Source organism: Columba livia, chromosome 14 (assembly GCF_036013475.1).
Source record: "Columba livia isolate bColLiv1 breed racing homer chromosome 14, bColLiv1.pat.W.v2, whole genome shotgun sequence".
NCBI lineage: Eukaryota > Metazoa > Chordata > Aves > Columbiformes > Columbidae > Columba > Columba livia.
In genome coordinates this window covers 17,946,699-17,973,482 of record NC_088615.1, presented here as the reverse complement: position 1 = coordinate 17,973,482, position 26,784 = coordinate 17,946,699, and the positions used below count along the sequence as shown (strand labels likewise).

General features: G+C 55.8%; 1 protein-coding gene across 20 annotated transcripts in view; it reads right to left on the bottom strand.

Annotated features, from left to right (window-relative positions):
- LOC102091799 (protocadherin gamma-A4) overlaps positions 1–26,784 on the bottom strand; it is a 223,708-nt gene that overhangs the window by 57,048 nt on the left and 139,876 nt on the right. Inside the window, exon 1 of one of the 20 annotated variants that reach the window (XM_065030269.1) lies at positions 12,461–14,929. The exons of 16 other annotated variants lie outside the window; for them this stretch is intronic. In XM_065030269.1, coding sequence (XP_064886341.1) covers positions 12,461–14,914 — 2,454 coding nt within the window. In that variant the 5' untranslated portion in view covers positions 14,915–14,929. Of the gene's footprint in view, positions 1–830; positions 3,273–9,227; positions 10,652–10,716; positions 11,008–12,460; positions 14,930–26,784 lie in introns of those variants that run through there. 3 more of the 20 variants (XM_065030294.1, XM_065030292.1, XM_065030274.1) reach the window with 3 other exon arrangements.

Genomic DNA, 26,784 nt, shown 5'->3' with positions numbered 1-26,784 from the left:
CCAGCAACGAAGATTCTCCCTCAAAAGGCGTCCAGCTCAGAGACGACCCCTTCACTCTTGACCTTGTCAATTTTCAGCAGCACATCGGAGGCTGCTCTGAATCAACCTAATTTTCTCCTCCAATTAAAGAACACTTCGGAATTTTTGGTTATGAGCTATGCTTACAGTTAGGACTTAGTGCTCCATTCTAGACTAACTAGGCAGAAGGCAGAGATACGAATGAATATAAGGAAGAAAAAATATTAAAAGGATAAAGCAAACTCTTCATGATAAACGAATTACAAGTAGAACCACCACATAGCCTTTCGCTCATCTCCCCGTTCTCCCTGCCTAGATTGTGCCTAACAGGCAGGCCCTGAAATAAGAGTGCCCAGGTCCCGAAAAGCTTTTTGGTCTCTTTGGCAACAACCAAAACATCGGTAAATTCTGACGTTCTTTTCAAACTAATTCCAAAAAACAGTCTAGCTAGTAGAGACAAAATATTAACTCTAACAGGAAAGATGAGTGTACTACGCAAAACAAAAGTTCGTGACAGATACAAAGAAAAATATATTAATTCCTAGGAAAAAAAAAAACCCTATATCACAGCAGAAGTAGCATAGGCAAGAACGTCGTCACGGAGCCCAGAAGAGGACCAGCTGATGAGGCAGGAAGTGCCAGCTCGCAGAGCCTGGTACCAAAAGACCGGTGGTACAGCATTAGTTTATTCCTTTATACAACCACGGATCGGGAATAACAACCAAAAGAGAAAAACGAAGAGCCAACAGCCCACTAGCGCCAGCAAGAGGTTAGAGAAGGCTAAAGGACAAGGACTGTGTGGACTTACAGACCTGCGGGGTGTCGGAGTCGGCGGGCGGCTCTCCCGCGCCGGCGCTGTTACTCGGGCTCCTCTTCCCACTGGGCGCCCCGCCCAGAAGCTCCTCCGCGGGCAGGCTGGGCAGCGGCGGCGGCAGCCAAGCGGCCTCGGCCACGGCGCGGCCCGGCGCCACGCACAGGTTGTAGGAGTAGGGCAAGGTGCCCTCGCAGAAGTCGGCCGGGAAGGCGGCACCGGCCACGGACAAGCGCTGCGCGCCCAGGCAGCGCAGGACGGCGGGCGGCCCGGCCCGGCGCAGCCGCGCCAGCACGGCCAGCGCCACGCTCAGCAGGAACAGCGCGGACAGCAGCGCCAGCGCCAGCACCAGGTAGAACTGCAGCTCCGCCGCCGAGTCGGCGCCCGCCGCCCGCTCGCTCAGCTCCGGCAGCGCCTCCTGCAAGCTCTCGGCCAGCACCACGTGCAGCGTGGCCGTGGCCGACAGCGCCGGCTGCCCGTGGTCCTTCACCACGGCCACCAGCCGCTGCTTGGCCGCGTCCCTCTCCGACACGGCCCGCGCCGTGCGCACCTCGCCGCTGTGCAGCCCCACGCGGAACAGCGCCGGCTCCGCCGCCTGCACCAGCTCGTACGACAGCCACGCGTTGCGCCCCGCGTCCGCGTCCACCGCCACCACCTTGGCCACCAGGTACCCGGACTCGGCCGAACGCGGCACCACCTCGAACGGCTCCAACGCCGGGACCGCTCCCGGTACTCTCTCTTCCGGCGCCGGCCAGAGCACCCGCGGCACGTTGTCGTTGCGGTCCAGCACGAAGACGCGCACCGTCGCCGTCGAGCTCCGCGCCGGCTCCCCGCCGTCCTGCGCCCGCACGACCACGGCGAACTCGCGGCACTGCTCGTAGTCGAAGGAGCGCTGCGCGTACAGTGCGCCGCTCCGCGCCTCCACCGACACGTACGCCGCCGCGTCCGCGCTGCCGCCCGACAGCCAGTAGCTCACGCGTCCGTTGGCGCCCGCGTCCGGGTCCCGCGCGAGCACGCGCAGCATTGGCGCGCCCGCCGCGTTGTTCTCCGCCACGTAGGCGCTGTAGGCGGCCTCCTCGAACACCGGCGCGTTGTCGTTCACGTCCGACACCTCCAGCACCAGCGCAGTGCTGCTCGACAGCGACGGCCGGCCCCGGTCCCTGGCCACCACCGTCACGCGGTGCTCGGCCGCCTGCTCCCGGTCCAGTGCACTCGCCGTCACCACCTTGTACGAGCCGCCTGACGACGCCACAAGCGACAGCGGTGCCTCGCCCGACAACTCACAGGACACGTCCCCGTTCTCCCCGGAGTCCGGGTCATTCACGTTTAGGAAAGCCACCACCGTGCCGACCGGCGCGTCCTCCGGCACCGGGCTGGATACTAACGTCAGTGTTATCTCGGGCGCATTGTCGTTCACATCCAGGACCTCGATCTCCACTTTAGAGTGAGCCACCAGACCACCTCCGTCCTTCGCCTCCACAGCCAGGCTGAAGGATCGCGTGTCCTCGAAGTCCAGCGCCTCCTGAAGCATGATCATCCCGCTCTCCGCGTCCACCATGAACTTCTGAAGCACCTTGGCCGGCATTTTCCCGAAGCTGTACGTGATGCGGGCGTTGGTCCCGGCGTCCGCGTCTGAGGCGTTGACGTTCAGCACCGTCGATCCCGGCGGCGCGTCCTCCCGCAGGCTCGCGCGGTACCGGTCCTGCGCGAACACGGGCGCGTTGTCATTGGCGTCGGTGACGTTGATGCAGAGCTGGGCGGTTCCGCTCCGGGGCGGGGCGCCGCCGTCCAGCGCCGTCAGCACCAGACGCAGGCTCGGCTCGCGCTCCCGATCCAGCGAGCGGCGCAGCACCAGCTCCGCGAACTTGCTGCCGTCCGGACTCTCCTTCACCTCCGCCGCGAAGTACCCGTTGGCCTCCAGCTCGTAGCCCTGCAGCGAGTTGCTGCCCACGTCTGCGTCTTCTGCCATGCCTAAATAAAATCGTGCGCCAGGGGACGTGAATTCGTTGATCTCCAGCTGGAAATTGTCTGGCAGGAAGCGCGGCGCGTTGTCGTTGACGTCCTGGATGGCCACCTCCACGTGGAAAACGTTGAGTGGGTTCTGCACCAGCGCCTCGAAGCTGACGGAGCAGGACGCCGCCTCGCCGCACATCTCCTCCCGGTCCAGCCTCTCGCTCACGTACAGATTCCCGTTCTCCCCGCTCAACGTGAAGTACTGCAGCTGCTTATTCGCGGCAGACGCCAGCCGCAGCTTGCGTGCCGGCAGGTCCGCCAGGCTCAGCCCCAGGTCCCGCGCCAGCGGCCCCACCAGCGAACCTCTGCCCAGCTCCTCGGGGATGGTGTAACGGAGCTGCTCCGCCGCCGCCCGCCAGCACAATCCCAGCAGCAAAGCGGGCAGCAGCACTCGCCCGCCTGCTCGCCGCCGCCTCTGTCCGCCCGCCATTCTCGGCAGCGCTCGCCGCGCTCCTCCCTCCTGATGCTGCCCTCCCTCCTTACAGACACTCTCTGCAGACAGCGCAGGGACCGCCGGAGCGATGTGGGCGCCGGCTCGGACGCCGCTGCTCCCCAATCCGCGCCGCCTCTCGCCGCTGCTGCCCGTGCCGCTGCCGCTCTGCTCGGTGCTGGGCGAGCGAGCAGCCTGCGGGGGCAGGACGCTGCGGCGGCTCCGGCTCCAGCGCCGCTCCGCCTCGGCCAACAGCGGCACCCGGAGGCGCCGCGACGTCACCGCAGCCGCCTCATGCCGGCCGAGGCTTCGTTCCCTGCGCTCCGAGCCGCGCTCTCAGCAGCTGCCGCGAGTCGGTGCCATCGGCTACGGAAAAGCGAGATTCGGCTTTCAGTTTGGCGATTTTGATCACATCCTCTGCAAGGCGAACCAGGCAGCTCTGTTCATCAGTTCATCAGTGGTAGTGAAGAGTCTGGCGGTGGAACGTGTTTCCGAGCGGTGGAAGAGTGAGCAGACTTCGTACAGCAGAGCACAGGTAAGTACAAGCAGGTCCACTGTGCAGCAAATATATGACATGTATCAACAGCTTACACTCTTGCTGCGACTCATCTTTCCCCAACTCTTTTATTTCAATTGTATGAGCTGTGAGTAGCAGTAGCTGTAGCGTACTTCAGAGGAGAAGCTCTTGTAGAAAGGAAATTCCAGACCTACGTCTTAAAGCATTTCTTAAAAATTACCTCTTTTAGGGAACAAGGTAATTATGCACATCTAGTAACATGGAGGTGCAGCAGAAAGTTTCCCACGTGTCCAGCATACTACAATTACCAGTCAGAAGGGCAGCACTAGAGAAGGCAGTTTGCTTATGACACCAAGACAATTATTTGCAGGCATAATACAAAGAACACTCATTAAGATTCATTGTTTCAAGTTCTAGAGAGACCACGAATTTGGAAACTACAGGTACAGTAGACTTCCCTAAACTCTGGGTGTTCCAAACAAGAGATGATTCCATTGATGAATACTGTGCTCATTCAGAGGTTCCTGGTGGTAACTCAGTTCCTCATTATGCCACTCTCGCTGCTTCCTCAAAACATTCAGAGACATGGCCTACAGGGCTCAGTTTCTCCTTTACAAGCTTCTTCAACTGTTGCATTTACCAGCAAATGGCCATTCAGACATATTTCTGTGAAAACAGGCTCTTCCTCAGCAACTAGGCCATTCTCACAAAGAAGTAGTCGCATTTTACTTCAGATAGATAGACAAAGACAAGAAGGCCACTTATCAATACCGAGCAGGTATTTACATAGAACCATGCCCTTCCTCCTCATTTGTGATTGCATTACTAAGGTACTGCTTACATGCATTTCAAATAATTAACAGTAAATCAGAATGTTGCGTAAGACAGTAGGAATAAATATACCACAAACAACAAGGTTTTGGAACAAAACTGAGTTAATAAGCCATTCACAATGAAAATACCTGTACACAGGTATATACCTAATAGTGCAATCCTGTGTGGAATGGTACCAAGTAAGAAATGAACATTATATCGGCATTAGGTCATACTTGCTACATGCAGCTACAGCGCTCCTTCTAACTACACCTCTCTGTAAAAGACATGATGATGAATAGTAAAGCAGATGAAAGGTGCCCACAGGACAGCAGTGATCCATTGGAGATCAACTGTCCTCCAAATACTGTAAGACTCTGAATGTGCCTAACAGATGATAAGGAGCACAGAAGGAGAAAAACACCTTTCTAACCAGTAACACTGTTAAGAATGCTTCTACTCTCTTCCTTACACACTCTTTGCATCACTTTTAAACATTTAGTATCAAAAGATCAAGTGCTGCTACACGACAGATAGAAATATGAAAGAAGGTGTAAGGTGGCATAAAAAAAAAAAGCACAAATGAATAACCCTTGACAGCAAGAATATCTTTACATTTGTTGAAGTGTGATGCTCTTTGTAATGCTCCCCAACAGAAACCACTACAGTACTCTCTTCTTTCTAACACTTCACCCACAGTGTGAAGGCCAAAGAAGAGGTTATAGAGTCTACAAGAACAAGATCTGGTCTGGAAACACCCAGTTCTCCAACTCCACTCAGTCTTTGGGAGAGCACAATGGTGGATCACCACTAAGGTGACCAACCAGTGCTTATGTGCACACATGTATTTCAGAATTTAGCTCCTACCAAAAGTACATTCGCTTCTCTTGCACCCTCTTCCTCAATATGATAATTGGAGCCTTACTTGACCTCAACCAAGGAAATTCCCACAAGGAATTTGCAGAAACACCTCGAATTGGCCTCCTGGTTGAGGAAGAAGTACCTCCAACGTGGAAAATACACACTGCATTCTGGTACACAAAATTGATACTGCCGTCACTGCTGGCTGAGGAACGGGCTGTGTCATGAGACAACTACAAGACCCACCCTAAAGCAGGTACAGATGACTCTACCTTTCATTTCCAATAATGGCTTACGTTCATCCTAAATAACAACTGTTTAATGAAAACCCCATTTCTCCTGCCCCCCATACAAGCTATAATGCAGAGCAACGATCCCACGTTCATCGCCCCAGAGTATGAAGCCGCAGCACACAGCGCACTGAAAAATGAAGCTTTGCCTTCCCTATAATTAAACCTCCCTCTGCAGGATGCCGAGTATGGTGGGGCAAGGGCAGAGAATGAGCAGAGAGATGGTCTGTATGGGAAAAGCACCTGCACTCAGACAACTAGAACACATGGGTTCTTCCCCATTTGATCAGACACCCTGAAGTGGAGCTCATGACAACAAGCAAGGCAAGAGTAAGAAACATACAGAATTGAACGAATCACATGGAATAACACTTCTTAGGCCAAAGTTATTGTGCAGAATCATCTCAAATTGCATGGTACTTCATTAGGCACATGCTTGTGTTAAACACGACAAGCAAGGAAATTACCATCTGTACCATCTGTACCATTACCACCCCACCCCACCTCCTACCCCCCATATCCCGTCTTCTCTACAACCCTACACAACTTGCATGTTTGCTTCTGGCGTTCTCAGAACTGGAAAAAAAAAATATAATAATAATGAGAGGATAATGCACTACAATCACATCAGGAAGGGAGGTACTTTTTTCCGGACCCCCCCAGTCTGAGGAGAAACAGGATTTCAAAGCAAATGAATGATAAATGGCCAAACTAAAAAAGAAGCTGTCATCCAACAGAGACCGAGTCATCAAACTAATGACTTAGGGCGGGAGTGTCAAGCTCATTATATCAAACTATTTATACAGTCTTCAAATTAGAGTTATGCAGTCCTACAATTACATTTGGCCCTTTGAAGGCAGTCATGAGGCTTATGCACCCCCCGGTGAACATGAGTTCGACACCCCTGTCTTAGGGGGAATCTCCTCCCCTCTTTTCACACACATGGTTCCATAGAGATGCAAATCCTACTTGAGGTCATGTTTACATCTATTCCCCAACCGCAATAACAGAAAAGAAAGGTACTCTCACATCTGCCTTCATTCACTGCAGCATGAGCAAGAGGCACGCACACTCGACACATTGCTAGGTGAAGCTATGTTGATAATTACAAGTAAAGCTAAATACATAGGAGACCCGGGAAAGAAAACTAAAGCCATACATCAGACAAGCAAGGCAAGAAAGCATTAGAAGAGAAAGTGTTGTCAGAGAAACTTCCTGGGAGCACTTTTAAGACATCACTACAAGCATTGAAATCCATTCCTGAGAGCACCTGGAAATCACTGAGGCCTCAAGCTGGAAGTGTAACCCTAAAGACTCACTCTGGACTATAATACAGGGGGTTTCATTTTAAGAAGCAGTCATCAGCTCTCAGCAGTTCTTCTAATATGTGGCCTACTCATCTCCCACAGATAGGACACCATATGTATAAACACCTTATAATTGTTCTCTAGCTAAGACTTCTGAGAAAGAAGAACAGATTCTCTTTTAGCTTCTACTTCATTTTCCTTACAACTAAAACTCTGTCTGAGATGGTCGAAGAAAGTATTTGTTGCAAAACAACACTCACACTTTCAAATGCAAAAACACCGTCCAGAAATGGGGAAAACAAACCACAACCTCCAGGAAACGAAGACCTGAAAGAAAGTCTAATTACAACTATGAACTAAGTCTACATTGCAAACTTACAGGGGTATACAGATGGAAAAGATTTCACACAGGAATTATAAGCTATTCTACACATGGATCACCATTCTACATGCAAACAGTTTAGGATTACAGAACTATCATTGCCTTTCAGGACAGGGAATCCAGAATCACAGCAAACACAGCGCGGGCCTTGGCAACTGCCATGAAACCAAACCATTGCTCAGACAAAACCACACTGACCCACCAATTTTCCTGGTTGGAATCCATCCTTACACCCTCCTTCCTCTACACTCACAGCCTTTAATTGAATCATAGACAATATCCAGCCCTTCACAATTTGCATGGTGTTCTTTGACCCTCTGAATTTACAAGCACATGTCATCAAAAGGTCAGTTGCCCAGGTTAGTAATTGCTGATAGGATACATCTCTTTATGTCCGGAAGACACCTGATGGTGCTAATAACGCAAACTTCGACTTGTTACTAATGCAACAAAACCGTTCAGAAGAACTAACAATGTCTGGGGAAACAGTATCACCCATCTGAGGGGGAAAATGAGAAACGATCAAGCATGTGATCAAAAACCAAACTCCTGCTTAAACGAAACCCAGGCCAGCAGCAGCACCACTTCTCCTGCCACCAACACCAACTGTAACCCTGAGCAACGATCCAACGTCGAGCTTTCCAAACCAAAAGCCACCTGCTCACGCAGCTTGTCTTTCCCTTTAACCAAACATTCCTAGGCGGGACGCAGCAGAACGCGGGGGGTAAGGGGCACAGCAGCAGCAGAGGGAAGCGCCGCGGAAAAAGGGCGGTCACTGGAACTCACCGGCGGAGCGGCGGGGTCCTCCCCGAGCAGCGGCGCGGGCTCGTCGGGCGGCGGGCGGGCCGGGAGGGTGTCGCAGCAGCTGGCGCCCGAGAAGCGGAGCTGGCTCTTGCGCGAGTCGGCCGTGAGCGACACCTCGTGCGAGTAGGAGTGCAGGAAGGCGCGGACGCCGTCGATGCCCACGAAGTGCGAGGCCGGCACGCCGCGCAAGGCGCCGCTGCCCGCCGCCAGCAGCTGCGAGCGGCGCCAGCGCCGCAGGCGCAGCGCCAGCAGCAGCAGCAGGAAGGCGAGGAAGAGGCAGGACACGGCCGCCACGGCCAGCACCAGCCAGCGCGTCAGGCTGCCGGCCGGCTCGCCCGGCGCCGCCGCCGATGCCGCGCTGCCCAGCTCGGCCAGCAGCTCGGCCACGCTCTCGGCCAGCACCACCGTCAGCGTGGCCGTGGCCGACAGCGCCGGCCGCCCGTGATCCTTCACCACCACCACCAGGCTCTGCCGCGCCGCGTCGCGGGCCAGCGGGAAGCGCGCCGTGCGCACCTCGCCGCTGTGCAGCCCCACGCGGAACAGCCCCGGCTCCGTCGCCTTGGCCAGCTCGTACGACAGCCACGCGTTCTGCCCCGCGTCCGCGTCCACCGCCACCACCTTGGCCACCAGCGCGCCGGGCTCCGCCGAGCGCGGCGCCAGCTCCACGCCCGCCCAGCCCGCGCCCGCCGCGAGCGGTGCCGCCGGCGGGTACAGCACCTGCGGCGCGTTGTCGTTCTCGTCCACGATCACCAGCCGCACCGACACGTTGCTGCTCAACGCCGGCGCGCCGCCGTCCTCCGCCCGCACCCACAGCCCCACCTCGCGCACCTCCTCGTAGTCGAACGAGCGCAGCGCGTACAGCGCGCCCGTCTCCGCCTCCACCGACACGTACGACGACAGCGGCGCGCCCCGCACACGCCCCTCCCCCAGCCGGTACCGCACGCGCGCGTTCTGCCCCCAGTCCGCGTCCCACGCCCGCACCCTCAGCACCAGCGCGCCCGCCGCGTTGTTCTCGGGCACACGGGCGCTGTAGCGCGCCTCCTCGAACACCGGCGCGTTGTCGTTCACGTCCAGCACCCGCAGCCACAGCACCGCGCTGCTCCACAGCGCCGGTGACCCGCCGTCCACCGCCCGCACCGTCACGTTGTACTCCGACACCTGCTCCCGGTCCAGCTCCCGAGCCGTCACCACGCTGTAGTAGCTGCCCCGCGAGCTGCGCAGCCGGAACGGGTCGTCCCCCTCCAGAGAGCACCGAACCTCGCCGTTCGCCCCCGAGTCCCGGTCCTGCACGTGTAGCAGGGCCACCACGGTCCCGGGTGGGGAATCCTCAGAGATCTTGCTCCGTGCCGACCGCACCGAAATCTCAGGCATGTTGTCGTTGACGTCTGTCACGACGATCGCTACCCTTGCCGTGTCGAATAGGACCCCACCGTCCCGTGCCTGCACCTCCAGTTCGTACGAGTCGCCTTCCTCGAAGTCCAAGCTCCGCACCAGCGTGATAGCTCCCTTCTCAGCATCCAGCTGGAAAATCTGAGAGGCTTTCTCTGTGATTTTCTTCAGTGAGTATTTCACGTGCCCATTAACGCCGTCGTCGGCGTCCGTGGCCGTGACAGTGACGAGGGTGGAGCCCACGGGCACGTCCTCCGGCACACGCACCGTGTACTCCGCCTGGCTGAACACGGGCGCATTGTCGTTGGCGTCCAGCACCGCCACGCGGATCCGCGCCGTGCCCGTCCGCGCCGGCTCGCCGCCGTCGCTCGCCCTCAGCACCAGCTCGTGAAACGCCGCCTCCTCCCGGTCAAGCGCCTTCGCCAGCACCAGCTCGGGACGCTGATCCCCGCCGGGACCCGTCTGCACGGCCAGCGAGAAGTGCTCGTCGCCGCTTAGCTCATAGCTCTGCACAGAATTCAGTCCCGAGTCCGGGTCGAGAGCCTCGACCAGGGGAAACCGCGAGCCCGGGGCTGTCATCTCGCTGATTCTCTCTTCCATCTCATTGTTCTTGAAGCTGGGGGCGTTGTCGTTAACGTCCATAATTTCCACTTCGATTTCGTAAACTTGCATGTCTCCCTCTACTATCACCTCACAGCGCAGCACACATTGCTGCACACTCTCGCAGAGCTGCTCTCTGTCTATCCTCTCCGCCGTCACTAAATGTCCTGTCTTCCCGTGCAGAACAAAATACTGCGTCCTGCCTTCGGAGACAAGGCGGACACCGCGCTCGGCGAGTGCCGGTAGCTGCAGCCCCAGGTCCTTGGCCATGTCACCCACGAACGAGCCCTTCGGCAGCTCCTCGGGAACAGAGTAACGCAGCTGCCCCCACGCCGCCTCCCACGCCGCCACCAGCACGCCCCACAGCAGGGCTCGCTCCCGCCGGCCCCAGCACCTCCCCGCCGCCCACATCTCCGGCTCCACCTGCACCGCACCAACAACGGCGGCTCCCCGCCGCCTTCCTCTGCTGGTCTCTTCTCACCGCTCCCGTTCGCTGCCGCCGGCCCCTCCGCCTCGCTGCAGCACGGCTCCGCACCGCGGGTCGCTCCCAGACCGCCTGGCCGCCGAGACAGCGAGCAAGCCGGGCCGCAGCGGGCGGGGCTGCCTGCAGCTCTCCGGCCTTCCTCTCGCTTCCTGCTCGGTCAACAGCGGCGCCCGCAGCCTCCTCCCGGCACTGCAGGCACCGAGCGCTGCCCAGCGCTGCCCGCCCGGCCTGTTCCACCCACAACTCGCAGTCACGGAGACATAGGCGTCCCATGGTTTTATTATTCCTGCCGTATTCCTGCTGTATAGGTACAATACAGATATTAAATTATCTTAATATGACCTGCAGAGCATTTGGAGTCTTAGGCAATTATTCCAAAAGCAATATCTCCACCACCCATAAAAACAGTATCTCCACCATAGCTGGTTTTGCCGCAGGTATATCTCAATTCCTTCTTCCTCAGCCTTTCTGCATACCAACACAGCCTCAAATCGCAACGCCACCTCCCATAATTATTTCCCAAACCCTGACAAATAGCACACAATGCAGTAATGAAGATCCTCCCTCAAAAGTCCTCATTAAAGAGCCCTTTGCTCTTAATTTCGTTACTTTTCACCTGCACATCGGCGGCTGCTCTGAATCACCCTCGTTTTCTTCCTCTTATTCAACACCATTTCAAAATTCAGGTTAGAACTTTATACTACAGCCCGTACTTATACTTAGGATCTCCATTAGGAGCTCCATTCTAAAGTAACTCATCAGAGTGCAGTGATGAACATGCACATGACAAAAGATCTTCACGTTGAATCGAATACAACTCTTCGAGAAAAAGTAGGACACAAAAAGAAGATGGATTATTAACTTCCCCCCCCCCCTTTTAATTTTTTTTTTTCCCAAAGGATTAACCGCTGTAGAAAAACATAAACTAGAAGCACTGAAAAAGGGGGTGGAAGGGGGAAGAATGAGTAATAACTGCAGAAATAAATCACAGAAATAACGCGTATAATAAAATTCGTCTGTGTCCTTAGCTCTTCCATTACTGCCCTGGCCTTCTCTCAGATGGGAGGGTACACGGCAGAGACGCAGTAACAGTCATGGAATCACACGCACTTTCCTTTAGGCATCCACCACTGAAATAGCATTCACCAAAGAAGTTTTGTTTAGCAGTCAACAGATCCAAGTACATCGCTTCGGGGAAAAAAAAAAAAAAAAAAAAACAACAAAAAAAACCAACAACCTATCACAAAGGAAAAATCTCCAACACCAAGCGTCAACCCAATTTTCCCGATCTGTAGTGTAGAATAGGTGTGTCTCTTTGTACAGAGCCAGTGTCCACATTCACCACTACTGGCATTTCAGCAAACACAATCTTCATACACAAAATCTCTCAGGTGAACCTGAACGTTCAACAGCCAGTAGACCATATATGCCATACTAAATCCAAACCAGAAGACCGTGCTAGAACGTAAGTAAAAAAGGTTCTAACTACTAGGAGGACAGAACGAACACCACAGGCAAGAACGTTCCCACCCACTGAGCCTACACGACAGGTGAGAAGAGGAAGACCGTGCCGGTTCGCAGCCCTGCTACCAGAAAAGTGGAGGTACGGGGTTAGTTCATATTCCCATATGGAATCATAGAAGGGCAATAAATGCCAAAGCAAAGAAACTAAGAACAAACAGATCACTAAAGCAGGAGATTAAGGAAGTCTTGGACACAAAAACAGCGTGGGCTTACAGACCTGCGGTGCGTCGGGGTCGGCGGGCAGCTCTCCCGCGCCAGCGCTGCTGTTCGGGCTTTTCTTCACGCTGGGCTCCCCGCCCAGAAGCTCCTCCGCGGGCAGGCTGGGCAGCGGCGGCGGCAGCCAAGTGGCCTCGGCCACGGCGCGGCCCGGCGCCACGCACAGGTTGTAGGAGTAGGGCAAGGTGCCCTCGCAGAAGTCGGCCGGGAAGGCGGCACCGGCCACGGACAAGCGCTGCGCGCCCAAGCAGCGCAGGACGGCGGGCGGCCCGGCCCGGCGCAGCCGCGCCAGCACGGCCAGCGCCACGCTCAGCAGGAACAGCGCGGACAGCAGCGCCAGCGCCAGCACCAGGTAGAACTGCAGCTCCGCCGCCGAGTCGGCGCCCGCCGCCCGCTCGCTCAGCTCCGGCAGCGCCTCCTGCAAGCTCTCGGCCAGCACCACGTGCAGCGTGGCCGTGGCCGACAGCGCCGGCTGCCCGTGGTCCTTCACCACGGCCACCAGCCGCTGCTTGGCCGCGTCCCTCTCCGACACGGCCCGCGCCGTGCGCACCTCGCCGCTGTGCAGCCCCACGCGGAACAGCGCCGGCTCCGCCGCCTGCACCAGCTCGTACGACAGCCACGCGTTGCGCCCCGCGTCCACGTCCACCGCCACCACCTTGGCCACCAGGTACCCGGCCTCGGCCGAGCGCGGCACCGCCTCGAACGGCTCCAAAGCCGGCGCCGACCCTGGCACTCTGCCTCCCGCTTCCGCCGCCGGCCACAGCACCCGCGGCGCGTTGTCGTTGCGGTCCAGCACGAAGACGCGCACCGTCGCCGTCGAGCTCCGCGCCGGCTCCCCGCCGTCCTGCGCCCGCACGACCACGGCGAACTCGCGGCACTGCTCGTAGTCGAAGGAGCGCTGCGCGTACAGCGCGCCGCTCCGCGCCTCCACCGACACGTACGCCGCTGCATCCGCACTACCGCTCTCCAACCAGTAGCTCACGCGACCGTTGGCGCCCGAGTCCGCATCCTGCGCGAGTACGCGCAGCACCGGCGCGCCCGCCGCGTTGTTCTCTGCCACGTAGGCGCTGTAGGCGGCCTCCTCGAACACCGGCGCGTTGTCGTTCACGTCCGACACCTCCAGCACCAGCGCCGCGCTGCTCGACAGCGACGGCCGGCCCCGGTCCCTGGCCACCACCGTCACGCGGTGCTCGGCCGCCTGCTCCCGGTCCAGTGCGCTCGCCGTCACCACCTTGTACGAGCCACCCGAGGACGCCACGAGCGACAGCGGCGCCTCGCCCAACAACTCACAGGACACCTCCCCGTTCTCCCTGGAATCCGGGTCGTACACGTTCAGCAGCGCCACCACCGTGCCGACCGGCGCGTCCTCGGGCACCGGGCTCGACACCGACGTCAATGTCATCTCGGGCTCATTGTCGTTCACGTCCAGCACTTCCACATCCACTTCGCAGTGCGCAAGTAGTCCGCCGCCGTCTCTCGCCTCCACCAACAGCGTGTAGCCACTCGTATCCTCGAAGTCCAAGGTTTCCTTCAGTATGATCATCCCGCTCTCCACGTCCACCACGAACTTCTTAAGCACCTTGGCCGGCATTTGCCCGAAAACATACGTGATGCGGGCGTTCGTCCCGGAATCCGCGTCAGAGGCGGAGACGTTCAATACCGTCGACCCCGGCGGCGAGTCCTCCCGCAGGCTCGCGCGGTACCGGTCCTGCGCGAACACGGGCGCGTTGTCGTTGGCGTCGGTGACGTTGATGCAGAGCTGGGCGGTGCCGCTCCGGGGCGGGTCGCCGCCGTCCAGCGCCATCAGCACCAGACGCAGGCTCGGCTCGCGCTCCCGGTCCAGTGCACGGCGAAGCACCAGCTCCGCGAACTTGTTGCCTTCCGGGCTTCTCTTCACCTCCACCGCGAAGTACCCGTTGGCCTCCAACGCGTAGCCCTGCAGCGAGTTGCTGCCCACGTCCTCGTCTTCGGCCATGCCCAAGGCAAAGCGGGCACCGGGAGAAGTGAACTCGTTAATCTGCAGCTGGAAATTGTCTCGCAAAAAACGAGGCGCGTTGTCGTTGACGTCCTGGATGGCCACCTCGACATGGAAAACGTTGAGCGGGTTCTGCACGAGCACTTCGAAGCTGACGGAGCAGGACGCCGCCTCGCCGCACATCTCCTCCCGGTCCAGCCTCTCGCTCACGTACAAATTCCCATTCTCCCCGCTCACAGTGAAGTATTGCAGCTGCCTTTTCGCGGCAGACGCCAGCCGCAGCTTGCGTGCCGGCAGGTCCGCCGGGCTCAGCCCAAGGTCCCGCGCCAGCGGCCCCACCAGCGAACCTCTGCCCAGCTCCTCGGGGATGGTGTAGCGGAGCCGCTCCGCCGCCGCCCGCCAGCACAAGCCCAGCAGCAAAGCGGGCAGCAGCACTCGCCCGCCTGCTCGGCGCCGCCTCCGTCTCTGCCCGCCCGCCATTCCCGGCAGCGCTCGCCGCGCTTCTCCCTCCTGCCGCTGCCCTCCCTCCTTCCAGCCCCTCTCCGGCTCAGACACCGCTGCTCCCCAATCCGCGCAGCCTCTCGCCGCTGCTGCCCGTGCTGCTGCTGCTCTGGCCGGCGCCGGGCGAGCGAGCAGCCTTCGTGGGCAGGACGACTGCGGCGGCTCCGGCTGCAGCTCCGTCTCCAGCGCCGCTCCGCCTCGGCTAACAGCGGCAACCGGAGGCGCCGTGATGACACCGCAGCCGCCTCATGCCGGCCGGGGCTTCGGTCCGTGCGCTCCGAGCCGCACTCTCAGCAGCTGCCGCGAGTCGGCGCCATCGGCTACGGAAAAGCGAAATTCGGCTTACATTTTCACGACTTTGTTCATATCTCCGGTAAGGCGAAACAGGCAGCTCTTTTTATCGTAGAAATGAAGATTCTGGGTAGGGATCGTGTTCTTGAGCAGTGGAGGAGCGAGCAGACTTCGCACAGCACAGGTAAGTACAAGTAGGTGCACTGTACAGCAAATACATGGCATATTCCAGCAGCCTCTTAGTCTTGCTACAGGTCGTCTTTCCCCAACTGTTTAATTTATTTTGTACAAATTCTGAGAAGCATTATCTGAGGTGTAATTCAGGGGAGAAGTTCTTGTAGTAAGGAAGCACCTGACTTACCTCTTACGACTTTTCTTCAAAAATTGTGTCTTTCAGCGAACAAGTTAAGTATGCACATCTAGTAAAAAAGGAGGTGCAGCAGATATGTTCCCACGTTCCAGAATACTACAGTTACCATTCAGAAGGGCAGCACTAGAGAAGGCAGTATTCTCGTGACACCAACGCAGTGATGTGTATTATGCACCCACAATACAAAGAACACTCCAGGTGTGGGGTCATCAGAAAATGGCAAGGATAAAACCCCCTTGAGTGCACTGCCTATGAAAAGTACTTTATCTTCCTCGGTACCTCTTTGTACAATAACAGCAGCTGTCAGCAACAATCAAAGGAAATAACGGAATGCAAGTATCTCTTGCAAACCAGGAAATCTTGGTTTATGGTCAAGGAGAGAGCAGGGCACATTATGACCAGCTGCATCATTTCAAGTGCTACACAGACCACGAATTTGGAAACTACAGGTACAGTAGACTTCCCTAAACTCTGGTTGATCCAAACAAGAGATGACTCCCTGGATGACTACTGTGCTCATTCAGAGGTTCCTGGTGGTAACTCAGTTCCCAGTTACACCACTCTCACTGCTGCCTCAAACCATAAAAAGACATGGCCTATAGGACTCAGTTTCTACTTCACAAGCTTCTTCCACTGCAGCAGTGCAAACGATTGCACAGATACAACATGGCTGTGAAAACAGGCTCTTCATCAGCAACAAGGCTATTCTTACAAAGTAGTCGCAATCTACTTCAGATGAAAAGACACAGAAAATAGGGTCACTTACCCATTGTGTGAGCCAACATAGGCAGATTGCAAGAACAACCAAAGGCCACAAATGCAATTGCGAAGAGCAGATTTATTCTGGTTACCCCACTATCAGAGTTCTCTGAAACAGTATCTAAGGTCCCAGTAAGCAATGACACAAGCGCTACAGAACTCAGCCCTGGTAGAAGATCACTGGGCCTCCTGTGTTCACCTGTATTTCAAGGCTTCAAGCAGGTGCAGTCTTCTGTGCTCTGCTCTTTCTTACAACAAAGCAGGAATCTCAGGCACAACGGTAAATTCTCCAACTTCACTCTGTCTTTGGAAGAACACCGTGGTGGATCACCACCAAGGTGATCAAACAGTGGTCATGTGCACACATGTATTTTAGAATTCAACACTAAGCAACAAGGAATTGCACTCACACTCTCAAATGCAAAAGGACTGACCAGATATTCAGTCAGCTGATCGGAGCCAGCCCAGCGAGAGCCGGAGCCGGCGAGGTTCAGCTGACCACGAGGTTCAGCCGAGATTAGGAAGCTCAGAGGGAAACTTACAGGGACAGCGTGATTCCCGACCGGTCCCGATCCCGGCAGCCCCGGCAGCCATTGCGAGAGAGCGGCTGACGTGGCGGGGGGCGTTCCCACGGTGACGGTGACCACACCCCCTCCCCTTGCCTTGAAAAATCCTTTGGGAGGGCAGCGACCAGGTGCAGGGAGGAGCAACCAGCTTGTGTAGCAGGTGAGTCCCACCCACACTGTGCTGCAGCAGCGGGTGTGGTAGCTTGTGCAGCAGGGTGCAGAGAGCACTTGTTGCTTGTCAGCCCCTCTAACTTATTGCCAGCATCCCAGACTGCTGACGACCATGGTCGCCTCCAGGAGGAGAGCTTGCCTCAAACAGACTGTGGCAACGCAGACTGAGGTTGTGTCCCGAACGGTGGCTGTTCAGGTCTCCAGCTGCAGCGAGTGCCAGAGCCTGCTGCTGCCGGGGGAGGGAGGCCAGCACTCCACCTGTGTGAGGTGTGAGCAGGTGCAAGACCTGCTCGACATGGTTGTGAAACTTAAGGAGGAGGTTGAGATGATGAGGACCATCAGGGAGTGCTAAAGGGAGATCGACTTGGAGTAACACCCTAACATGCCAGTCGGAAAGGTCCCAGGGAGGTACCCCCCAAAAGGAGATGGACCTCCTGCCCTCTCAGATAGAGGCAGAAGTCCTGAGACGGCCCCACCCTTGTTGCTGTCGGGCAGAGGTAGGGGACCTAAAAGATGAAGAGGGTTGGAAGCGTATTCCGGTTTGGCATCACAGGCAGCCCCCCTCCCTGCCTGCTTTGTCTCCCCAGGTGCCCCTCCGTAATAGGTTTGAGGCCCTGGATCTTGAAGAAGAGGTAGGTGAGGAGGTGGTGCCAAGCCTGCCTACAAGATCACAGAGGAAGAGGCGGTTGACTTCACAACTTAAGACTGCCTCTGATAAGAAAGAAAGAAGGGTGATTGTAATAGGAAATTCCCTTCTGAAAGGAACAGAGGGCCCAATATGCAGAGTTGACCCTCATCTTAGGGAAGTTTGTAGTCTACCTGGAGCCTGGATCAAGGATATCTCTAGAGAGCTCCCCAAACTGGTGCACCAGACAGACTACTACCCGCTGCTGGTCTTCCAGACAGATGGGGAGGAAGCTGCTTCCTGTAGTCTGAGGGGAATGAAGAATGATTTCAAGGTCTTGGGAAGGATGGTGAAAGACTCAGGGGCTCAAGTGATCTTCTCTTCACTCCTTCCATCTTCAAGTGACAATGTGGGATGGAATAGGAAAATTCAGTCTCTAAATGGTTGTCTCCAAGACTGGTGCTACAGGCAGGGCTTTGGATTTTTTGATAATGGTTGGTTTTATAAGACATCAGTCCGGACAGTGTCACGCGGGAAAGGTTTATCTCACAGGGGCAAAAGGATGCTGGGGCAGGAATTAGCTGGGCTCATTTGGAAAGCTTTAAACTAGGCTCAAAGGGGGATGGGGTTGTAGCTGGGCTTGTCCCAGTGGGGCAGCATTCTAAAACTGATGAGGACCAGGTGGCCTCCTATGCCCCTAGGGAGAAATTGGTGTGCTCTGCTCGCTTCCTGAAATGCCTGTACACCAATGCGTGCAGCATGGGGAATAAGCAGGAGGAGTTAGAATCCTATGTTCGGTCGGGAGATTATGATCTGGTGGCAATTACAGAAATATGGTGGGACAGTTCACATGACTGGAATGTGGTCATGGATGGCTATGCCCTTTTCAGGAAAGACAGGCCAGCCAGGCGTGGTGGTGGATTTGCTCTCTATGTGAGAGAGCCACTACAATGTACTAAATTCTGCCCAGAAGTGGATGATGAGCGAGTTGAGAGTGTATGGGTCAGGATCAAGAGACAGGCTGGCAGGGGTGACAGTGGCCTCACAGTCACAGGCCCTGGTTGTTGTGGGTGATTTTAACTTCCCTGATGTTTGCTGGAAGGACCATTCAGCCAGCCAGCCACAGTCCAGGAGATTCCTCCAGTGCATTGATGATAACTTCCTCATGCAGATGGTGGAGGAGCCGACTAGGAGAGGTGCACTGCTGGATCTCATCCTCACTAACAAGGAGGGTCTGGTCGAAGCAGTAAAGGTTGAGTGCTGCCTGGGTTGCAGTGACCATGAGATGGTGGAGTTCAGCATCTTGTGTGGCAGGAACAGAATAGCAAGTAGAATTGCAACCCTGGACTTTAGCAGGGCTAACTTTGGCCTTTTCAAGAAATTGCTGGGGGAAATCCCATGGGCAAGACTGCTTGAAGGAAAGGAAAAGGGGCCCAAGATAGCTGGATTGCATTCAGAGATTGCTTCTTCCACGCTCAGGATCAGAGCATCCCCACACGTAGGAAGTCAAGGAAGGGAGCCAGGAGGCCTGCGATTAAGGGAGTGGAGCACCTCCCTTATGAAGAAAGGCTGAGGGAACTGGGTCTCTATAGTTTGGAGGAGACTGAGGGGTGACCTTATTAATGTTTATAAATATATAAAGGGTGAGTGCCATGAGGATGGAGCCAGGCTCTTCTTGGTGGCAAACAATGATAGGACAAGGGGTAATGGGATCAAGCTGGAAAACAAGAGGTTCCACTTAAATTTGAGAAGAAACTTCTTCTCAGTAAGGGTGACAGAGCACTGGACCAGGCTGCCCAGGGAGGTTGTGGAGTCTCCTTCTCTGGAGACATTCAAAACCCGCCTGGACATGTTCCTGGGTGACCTCACCTAGGCGTTCCTGCTCCAGCAGGGGGATTGGACTAGATGATCTTTTGAGGTCCCTTCCAATCCCAAACATACTGTGATACTGTGATATGGGGAAAACAAATCACAACTTCCAGGAAACAAAGGACTCAAAGAAAGCTGAATTACAACTATGAATTAACTCTACATTGCAATGATCCAGGGTGACAGAAGTGAATAAAGGAGATATCATACAGGAAGTATAAGCTGTGCTACCCATGTATCATCATTCTATGTGCACAACTATTGCATAAACACTGAGAAGTAGAGAACTATTATTGCCTTTCAGGACAATGAATTCAAAATCATAGCTAACACAGCACAGGCCTTGGCACAAGCCATAAAATCAAATCATTGCTCAGCCAAAACCACTTTAACCCACACATTTTCCTGGTTAGAATCATTTCACACACCCTCCTTGCTCTGCATGCACAGCTTTTAGCTGCACTATGGACCATATCCAGTATTTGACTGCATGGGAGCCACAGGTGGGAGACATGTCATTCGGTGATATTTTTGGGAAACAGAAGTATATCAAAGTCTTTGTCCTGGCAGGTGAACTCCTTCAAGGTATGGAAACTGCTCCCCCCACTCAACAATTTAAGAGATCTTCCAATGTTTTCAAGGTTACCAGCCACAATGAGACTCAGCTCTAGACCTGGACAACAAACAAGGCACAAGAAACTCTAGGCACCTTATCACTATGTCTGAGATTCCTCCTTTGTTGTGATAAAGAGCAGGAGGCTGCACCTGCCTGAAGGCTTGAAAGACAGGTGAGCTCAGCAGGCCTGGCGATCTTCCAGCAGGGCTGAATTTACCCGCGCCTGTGTCCCCACTAGTGTCACCTCTGCATGGGAGCTTAGGTGTGGCTTCAGAGATCCCCCAGTAGAGAGGTAACTAAAATAAAACTTGTTCTTTGCAATGCGTTCATGGCCTCTGGCTCTACTTGTGATGTGCCCGCGTACGTGTACACATTTGGTGTTAGTCGGCAGTCACTAGAACCAGCCATGCTGTGGTTTGCAAAAACACCAGGGAGGCCTCGAGGGTGACTCCCCAAATTCCTGGATGGCCCAGTACAGAGCACTGGGCTCCCGTGGCTGCTCTCCTGTCTGAAATCGCTCCAACAGAGGCATGGCCTCAGATTGAGGATGGGGCGGTGATTACTTGCCTGCGTATGTGTACACAATGGACAAAAAAATTTTAATTCCTATCCAAACTTCATGCAATACGAATGTGCCTTTGCAGACAAATACCATTGAAAGAAAGGTTGTATGCACAACTTCTCCTGATCTGAGAGCAAGTATCACAGCATGGATGCCTACAAAGAGATTTCTCTGCTCATAACCATAACTTGAAGAAAGTAAAGTGTTCTCACATGCACAAGTGACATGCAGGTCCAATAAAACCCAGTCATCTATATATCAGTTCAAAGACACCATCACCCCTATTCAGCACATGAATAACTTCAAAGGCTCATGATGCTCGAATTTTAACATGAAGTGCATGTGTATGCTCAATAACTGCAAAAAGAAAGCAAAATTATGAACCCACAACATTTCCAGCTGGAATCTGACCACTGTGATAACCAAAAACAAGACACCTTCAAAAGGCCAGCAATAGACCCGTGGAATGAAAAATACACAGAGCATTGACACATAACCAGAGACAAAGACCCACCTTCAGATCATTACAACAAGCAAGGTAAGTTAACACTTGCTGAAAGGAAGGGATCACAGCGTACCTTCCTTTGTTATGGCACTTAGAGTAGGTACATAGTTCAGGTATTTAGTAAGTAGTGATTACACGGTGTGCTCTTCCCAAAACTCCCATTATGACGTTTGTCATAAGCCCCGAATTAAGCTGTTAGTTAAGAACTGATGACAACAAGACAACACAAGTGAAGAACCTCCCAGGGCTCCCAGTGCAGCTGGAGTAACATGTATTCTAGTCAAACTTCTTTGGGAAGATGGAACTCACATTGCATGGTACTATAGAGAGCCACTGAACAGGGGAAAGAGCAAAATTCTCGTGTCCTTCAACAGCTTCCCACACACAGCTCACACAACTCTCTTCTCCAACCCTTCACAAATCACATGTTATTCTCTAACCCTTATAAATTAGAAGCACATGTAATTGCTGACATGATTTACACATCCTTAGGTTACTAATTGCTGCTGAGATAGGTTTCTTTAATTGGTAACGACTACAATGTATTCTCAAGTGCAAGCACATCCAGCGACATTTGAAAAAACAGACCTCAAAAGACAGGAAATAAGCAAAAAAAAAAAAAAAAAATCTCCCATTTCCTTCAACACCCCTTCATATGCAGCCACTCAGAGACTTCGTCAAATAGTCAAAACGTCTAAAATTCCCTTCCACTCTTATAACAAGCAAGCAGACATGAACAAGGGACCACTTGTTGCCAGCCCATTCCTCCACCCACTGAAAAACATGGCAATATGGAACAAAAAGGAAACGTTTCGTTTCTCATCCACATTATCATAGAGAAACAAAAAGGCTGAGGAAAACTGAAACGATTAGCAGTTCTACACGGGGGGCTTATGTGCCGTTTCAAGACACTTTCATCCTACTCAACCACGTGTGCTGTTGGGAAGACAGATGACCGTGCTAATAACGCAAACTTCCATTTGCTAATAACGCAAGACGATTGTTCAGAAGAGCTAAAAATGTCAGGAAAAACGGTATGACACGTCAGGAGACAAAATGAGAAATGACCTGACGCCTACTAGAGACAGAAAGCCCAGCTCTAACAAAATTCAAGATAACAGCAGCCCCAGTTCTCCTGCCTCCCACACGAACTGTAACGCTGAGCAACGATCACGTGTTCACCTTCCCGGAACAAAAGCCACCGGGACATGGTCTGGTCACTACACTTCTCAAAAGAAACATCAAGATACATCGGTCATCCAGTAGACTGGGTCAGTGAAAAATGCATAACACGGTGAAAACGTGATTTAAAAAGTCCACTCAAACGAAACTCAAGACAACAGCAGCCCCACTTATCCTGCCTCCCACGTTCACCTTCCCCGAACAAGAGCCTCCAGCACACAGCGCGTTGCTGAACGAAGCTTTGCCTTCCCTGTAACCAAACCTCTCTAGCATGTCTTAGGCCAAAATGATTTGGGAAGAAGAAACACACGACAGATCATCCTACAGATTGGCACTGAACAGAGCCCCGGCCGAACGAAGCTCAAGCCAGCAACAGTACCGGTTCTTCCCCCTCCCACACCTCCGATAACTCTGAGCAACGATCACACGTTCACCTCCCGGGTGCAAGAGCCACCAGCACACAGCGCGTTGCTGAACGAAGCTTGGCCTTCCCTGTAACCAAACCTCCCTATATGGGACAGAGCAGAACGCGGAGGGGAAAGGGCAGAGAAGCATCAGAGGAAACCGTCACGGAGAAAGGGCGGTCATTGGAACTCACCGGGGGAGCGGCGGGGTCCTCCCCGAGCAGCGGCGCGGGCTCGTCGGGCGGCGGGCGGGCCGGGAGGGTGTCGCAGCAGCTGGCGCCCGAGAAGCGGAGCTGGCTCTTGCGCGAGTCGGCCGTGAGCGACACCTCGTGCGAGTAGGAGTGCAGGAAGGCGCGGACGCCGTCGATGCCCACGAAGTGCGAGGCCGGCACGCCGCGCAAGGCGCCGCTGCCCGCCGCCAGCAGCTGCGAGCGGCGCCAGCGCCGCAGGCGCAGCGTCAGCAGCAGCAGCAGGAAGGCGAGGAAGAGGCAGGACACGGCCGCCACGGCCAGCACCAGCCAGCGCGTCAGGCTGCCGGCCGGCTCGCCCGGCGCCGCCGCCGATGCCGCGCTGCCCAGCTCGGCCAGCAGCTCGGCCACGCTCTCGGCCAGCACCACCGTCAGCGTGGCCGTGGCCGACAGCGCCGGCCGCCCGTGATCCTTCACCACCACCACCAGGCTCTGCCGCGCCGCGTCGCGGGCCAGCGGGAAGCGCGCCGTGCGCACCTCGCCGCTGTGCAGCCCCACGCGGAACAGCCCCGGCTCCGTCGCCTTGGCCAGCTCGTACGACAGCCACGCGTTCTGCCCCGCGTCCGCGTCCACCGCCACCACCTTGGCCACCAGCGCCCCGGGCTCGGCCGAGCGCGGCGCCAGCTCCACGCCCGCCCAGCCCGCGCCCGCCGCAAGCGGCGCCGCCGGCGGGTACAGCACCTGCGGCGCGTTGTCGTTCTCGTCCACGATCACCAGCCGCACCGACACGTTGCTGCTCAGCGCCGGCGCGCCGCCGTCCTCCGCCCGCACCCACAGCCCCACCTCGCGCACCTCCTCGTAGTCGAACGAGCGCAGAGCGTACAGCGCGCCCGTCTCCGCCTCCACCGACACGTACGACGACAGCGGCGCGCCCCGCACACGCCCCTCCCCCAGCCGGTACCGCACGCGCGCGTTCTGCCCCCAGTCCGCGTCCCACGCCCGCACCCTCAGCACCAGCGCGCCCGCCGCGTTGTTCTCGGGCACACGGGCGCTGTAGCGCGCCTCCGCGAACACCGGCGCGTTGTCGTTCACGTCCAGCACCCGCAGCCACAGCACGGCACTGCTCCACAGCGCCGGTGACCCGCCGTCCACCGCCCGCACCGTCACGTTGTACTCCGACACCTGCTCCCGGTCCAGCTCCCGAGCCGTCACCACGCTGTAGTAGCTGCTCCGCGATCTGTGCAGCCGGAATGGGACGTCCCCATCCAGAGAGCACCGAACCTCGCCGTTAGGTCCCGAGTCCCGGTCTTGCACGTGCAGCAGGGCCACAACGGTCCCCGACGGGGAATCCTCAGAGACTTCGCTCAGCTGAGACATCACTGTCAGTTCAGGTGGGTTATCGTTAACGTCAGTCACTGTGATCACAAATTTAGCCGTGTCGAAAAGCTCTCCTCCGTCCCGAGCCTGTACCTCCACCTCGTAGGTGTCACCTTCCTCGAAGTCCAGGCTCCGCACCAGCGTGATCGCTCCCGTTTCAGAGTCTAACTGGAAAATCTGGGAAGCTATCTCTGTGATTTTCTTCAGTGAGTATTTCACGTGCCCGTTGAGCCCCGCGTCGGGGTCTGTGGCGATGACGGTGACGAGGGTGGAGCCCACGGGCACGTCCTCCGGCACACGCACCGTGTACTCCGCCTGGCTGAACACGGGCGCGTTGTCGTTGGCGTCCAGCACCGCCACGCGGATCCGCGCCGTGCCCGTCCGCCGCGGCTCGCCGCCGTCGCTCGCCCTCAGCACCAGCTCGTGAAACGCCGCCTCCTCCCGGTCCAGCGCCTTCGCCAGCACCAGCTCGGGACGCTGATCCCCGCCGGGACCCGTCTGCACGGCCAGCGAGAAGTGCTCGTCGCCGCTTAGCTCGTAGCTCTGCACAGAATTCGGTCCCGAGTCCGGGTCGTGAGCCCCAGCCAGGGGAAACCGCGACCCTGGGGCTGTCATCTCGCTTATTCTCTCTTCTAGCACAACTTCCTTGAAGCTGGGGGCGTTGTCGTTAATGTCCGTGATCTCCACTTCGATTTCGTAAATCTGCATTTCTCCTTCCACTATCACCTCACAGCGCAGCACGCATTGCTGCACACTCGCGCAGAGCTGCTCTCTGTCTATCCTCTCCGCCGTGACTAAATGTCCCGTCTTCCCGTGCAGGGCGAAATATTGCGTCCTTCCTCTGTCTATGATGCGGACGCCGCGGTCTCGGAGTGTCGGCAGCTGCAGCCCCAGGTCCTTGGCCACATCGCCCACGAACGAGCCTTTCGGGACCTCCTCAGGAACCGAGTAGTGCAGCTGCCCCCACGCAGCCTCCCACGCCGCCACCAGAACGCCCCACAGCAGGGCTCGCTCCCGCCGGCCCCAGAGCCTCCCCCCCGCCCACATCTCCGCCTCGGACCCGCCGGCACCGCACCAACAACGGCAGCTCCCCGCCGACGCCTCCCGCTTCCGACCCCTGTTTCGCTGCTTCCGGCCGCCGCCGCCGTCTACGCCGCCTCGCTGCAGCACGGCTCCGCACCGCGGGGACGCCCGCAGTCCGCCCGGACGCCGAGCCGAGAGCGAGCGATCGAGCAAGCCGGGCCGCAGCGGGCGGGGCTGCCTGCAGCGCTCTGGCCTTCCTCTCGCTCCTCCTCGGTCAACAGCGGCGCCCGCAGCCTCCTCGCGGCACTGCAGGCACCGAGCGCTGCCCAGCGCTGCCCGCCCGGCATGTCCCACCCACAGCTCGCGGCCACGGGACAGTGGCCACGGTGACATCGCTTTTCTCCAGCTGTGATCTCCTACTTCGGGTATTCTCCAGACGAGCTATTCCTTGATCCTCGATGTGATTACAAGGAGGAAATAGCAGACCTCCTATGGTTATGTTATTTCCACCGCACGGGAAAAACGCATCTGTGAGGACCATTTATGTAAAGCAAAATATGACATGTAGAATATTACGAGTCTTATCCCAGTAGCGTGAAAGCATAATATCTTCCACGAGTCGCAGTTTTTTGTAGCAGTCGTGCTTGCATTATGTTTCTCTCACTCATTCTGCAGATCGTGATTCTGTGTGTCATACAGCCCCATTAGTTCCCCCACACCCCGATCAATCGCAGTAATTAAGATACTCCCTTAAATAGACACCTGCGATTTCGGGTTCTCTCTAAGCCGTGCTTTTCAACGGTGCCTGTTAGATTACTTTAGTTTGGAAAAGACCTTCAAGATCATTGTGTCCAACCATTAACCTAATACTGCCAGGTCCACCACTAAACCACGTCCCTAATCAGCACATCTACACGTCTTTTTAATATATCCAGAGACGGTGACTCCAGCACTTCCCTGGGCAGCCTGTACCAATGCCTGAGCACATTTTTCAGTGAATAATTTTTTCCTAATATCCAATCTAAACTCCCCTGGCAAACCTTGGGGTATTTACTCTTTTCCTAGCTCTTGTACTTCGGAAAAAAGACGCTGCAACCTCCTTTCAGGAGTCGTAGTGAACGATATGATCTTCCCTCAGTTTCATTTTCTCTAAGCTAAACAACCCAAGTTTCCTCAGCTGTTCTTCAGCAGACCTGTGCGCCAGACCCGTTACCAGCTTTGTTGCTCTTCCTTGGGCGTGCTTCAGCACATCAATGTCTTTACTGTAGTGAGAGGCCCAAAACTGAACACAGTATTATTACATGACACAATATTGTTATGTTATGGTACTGAATAAAGTGT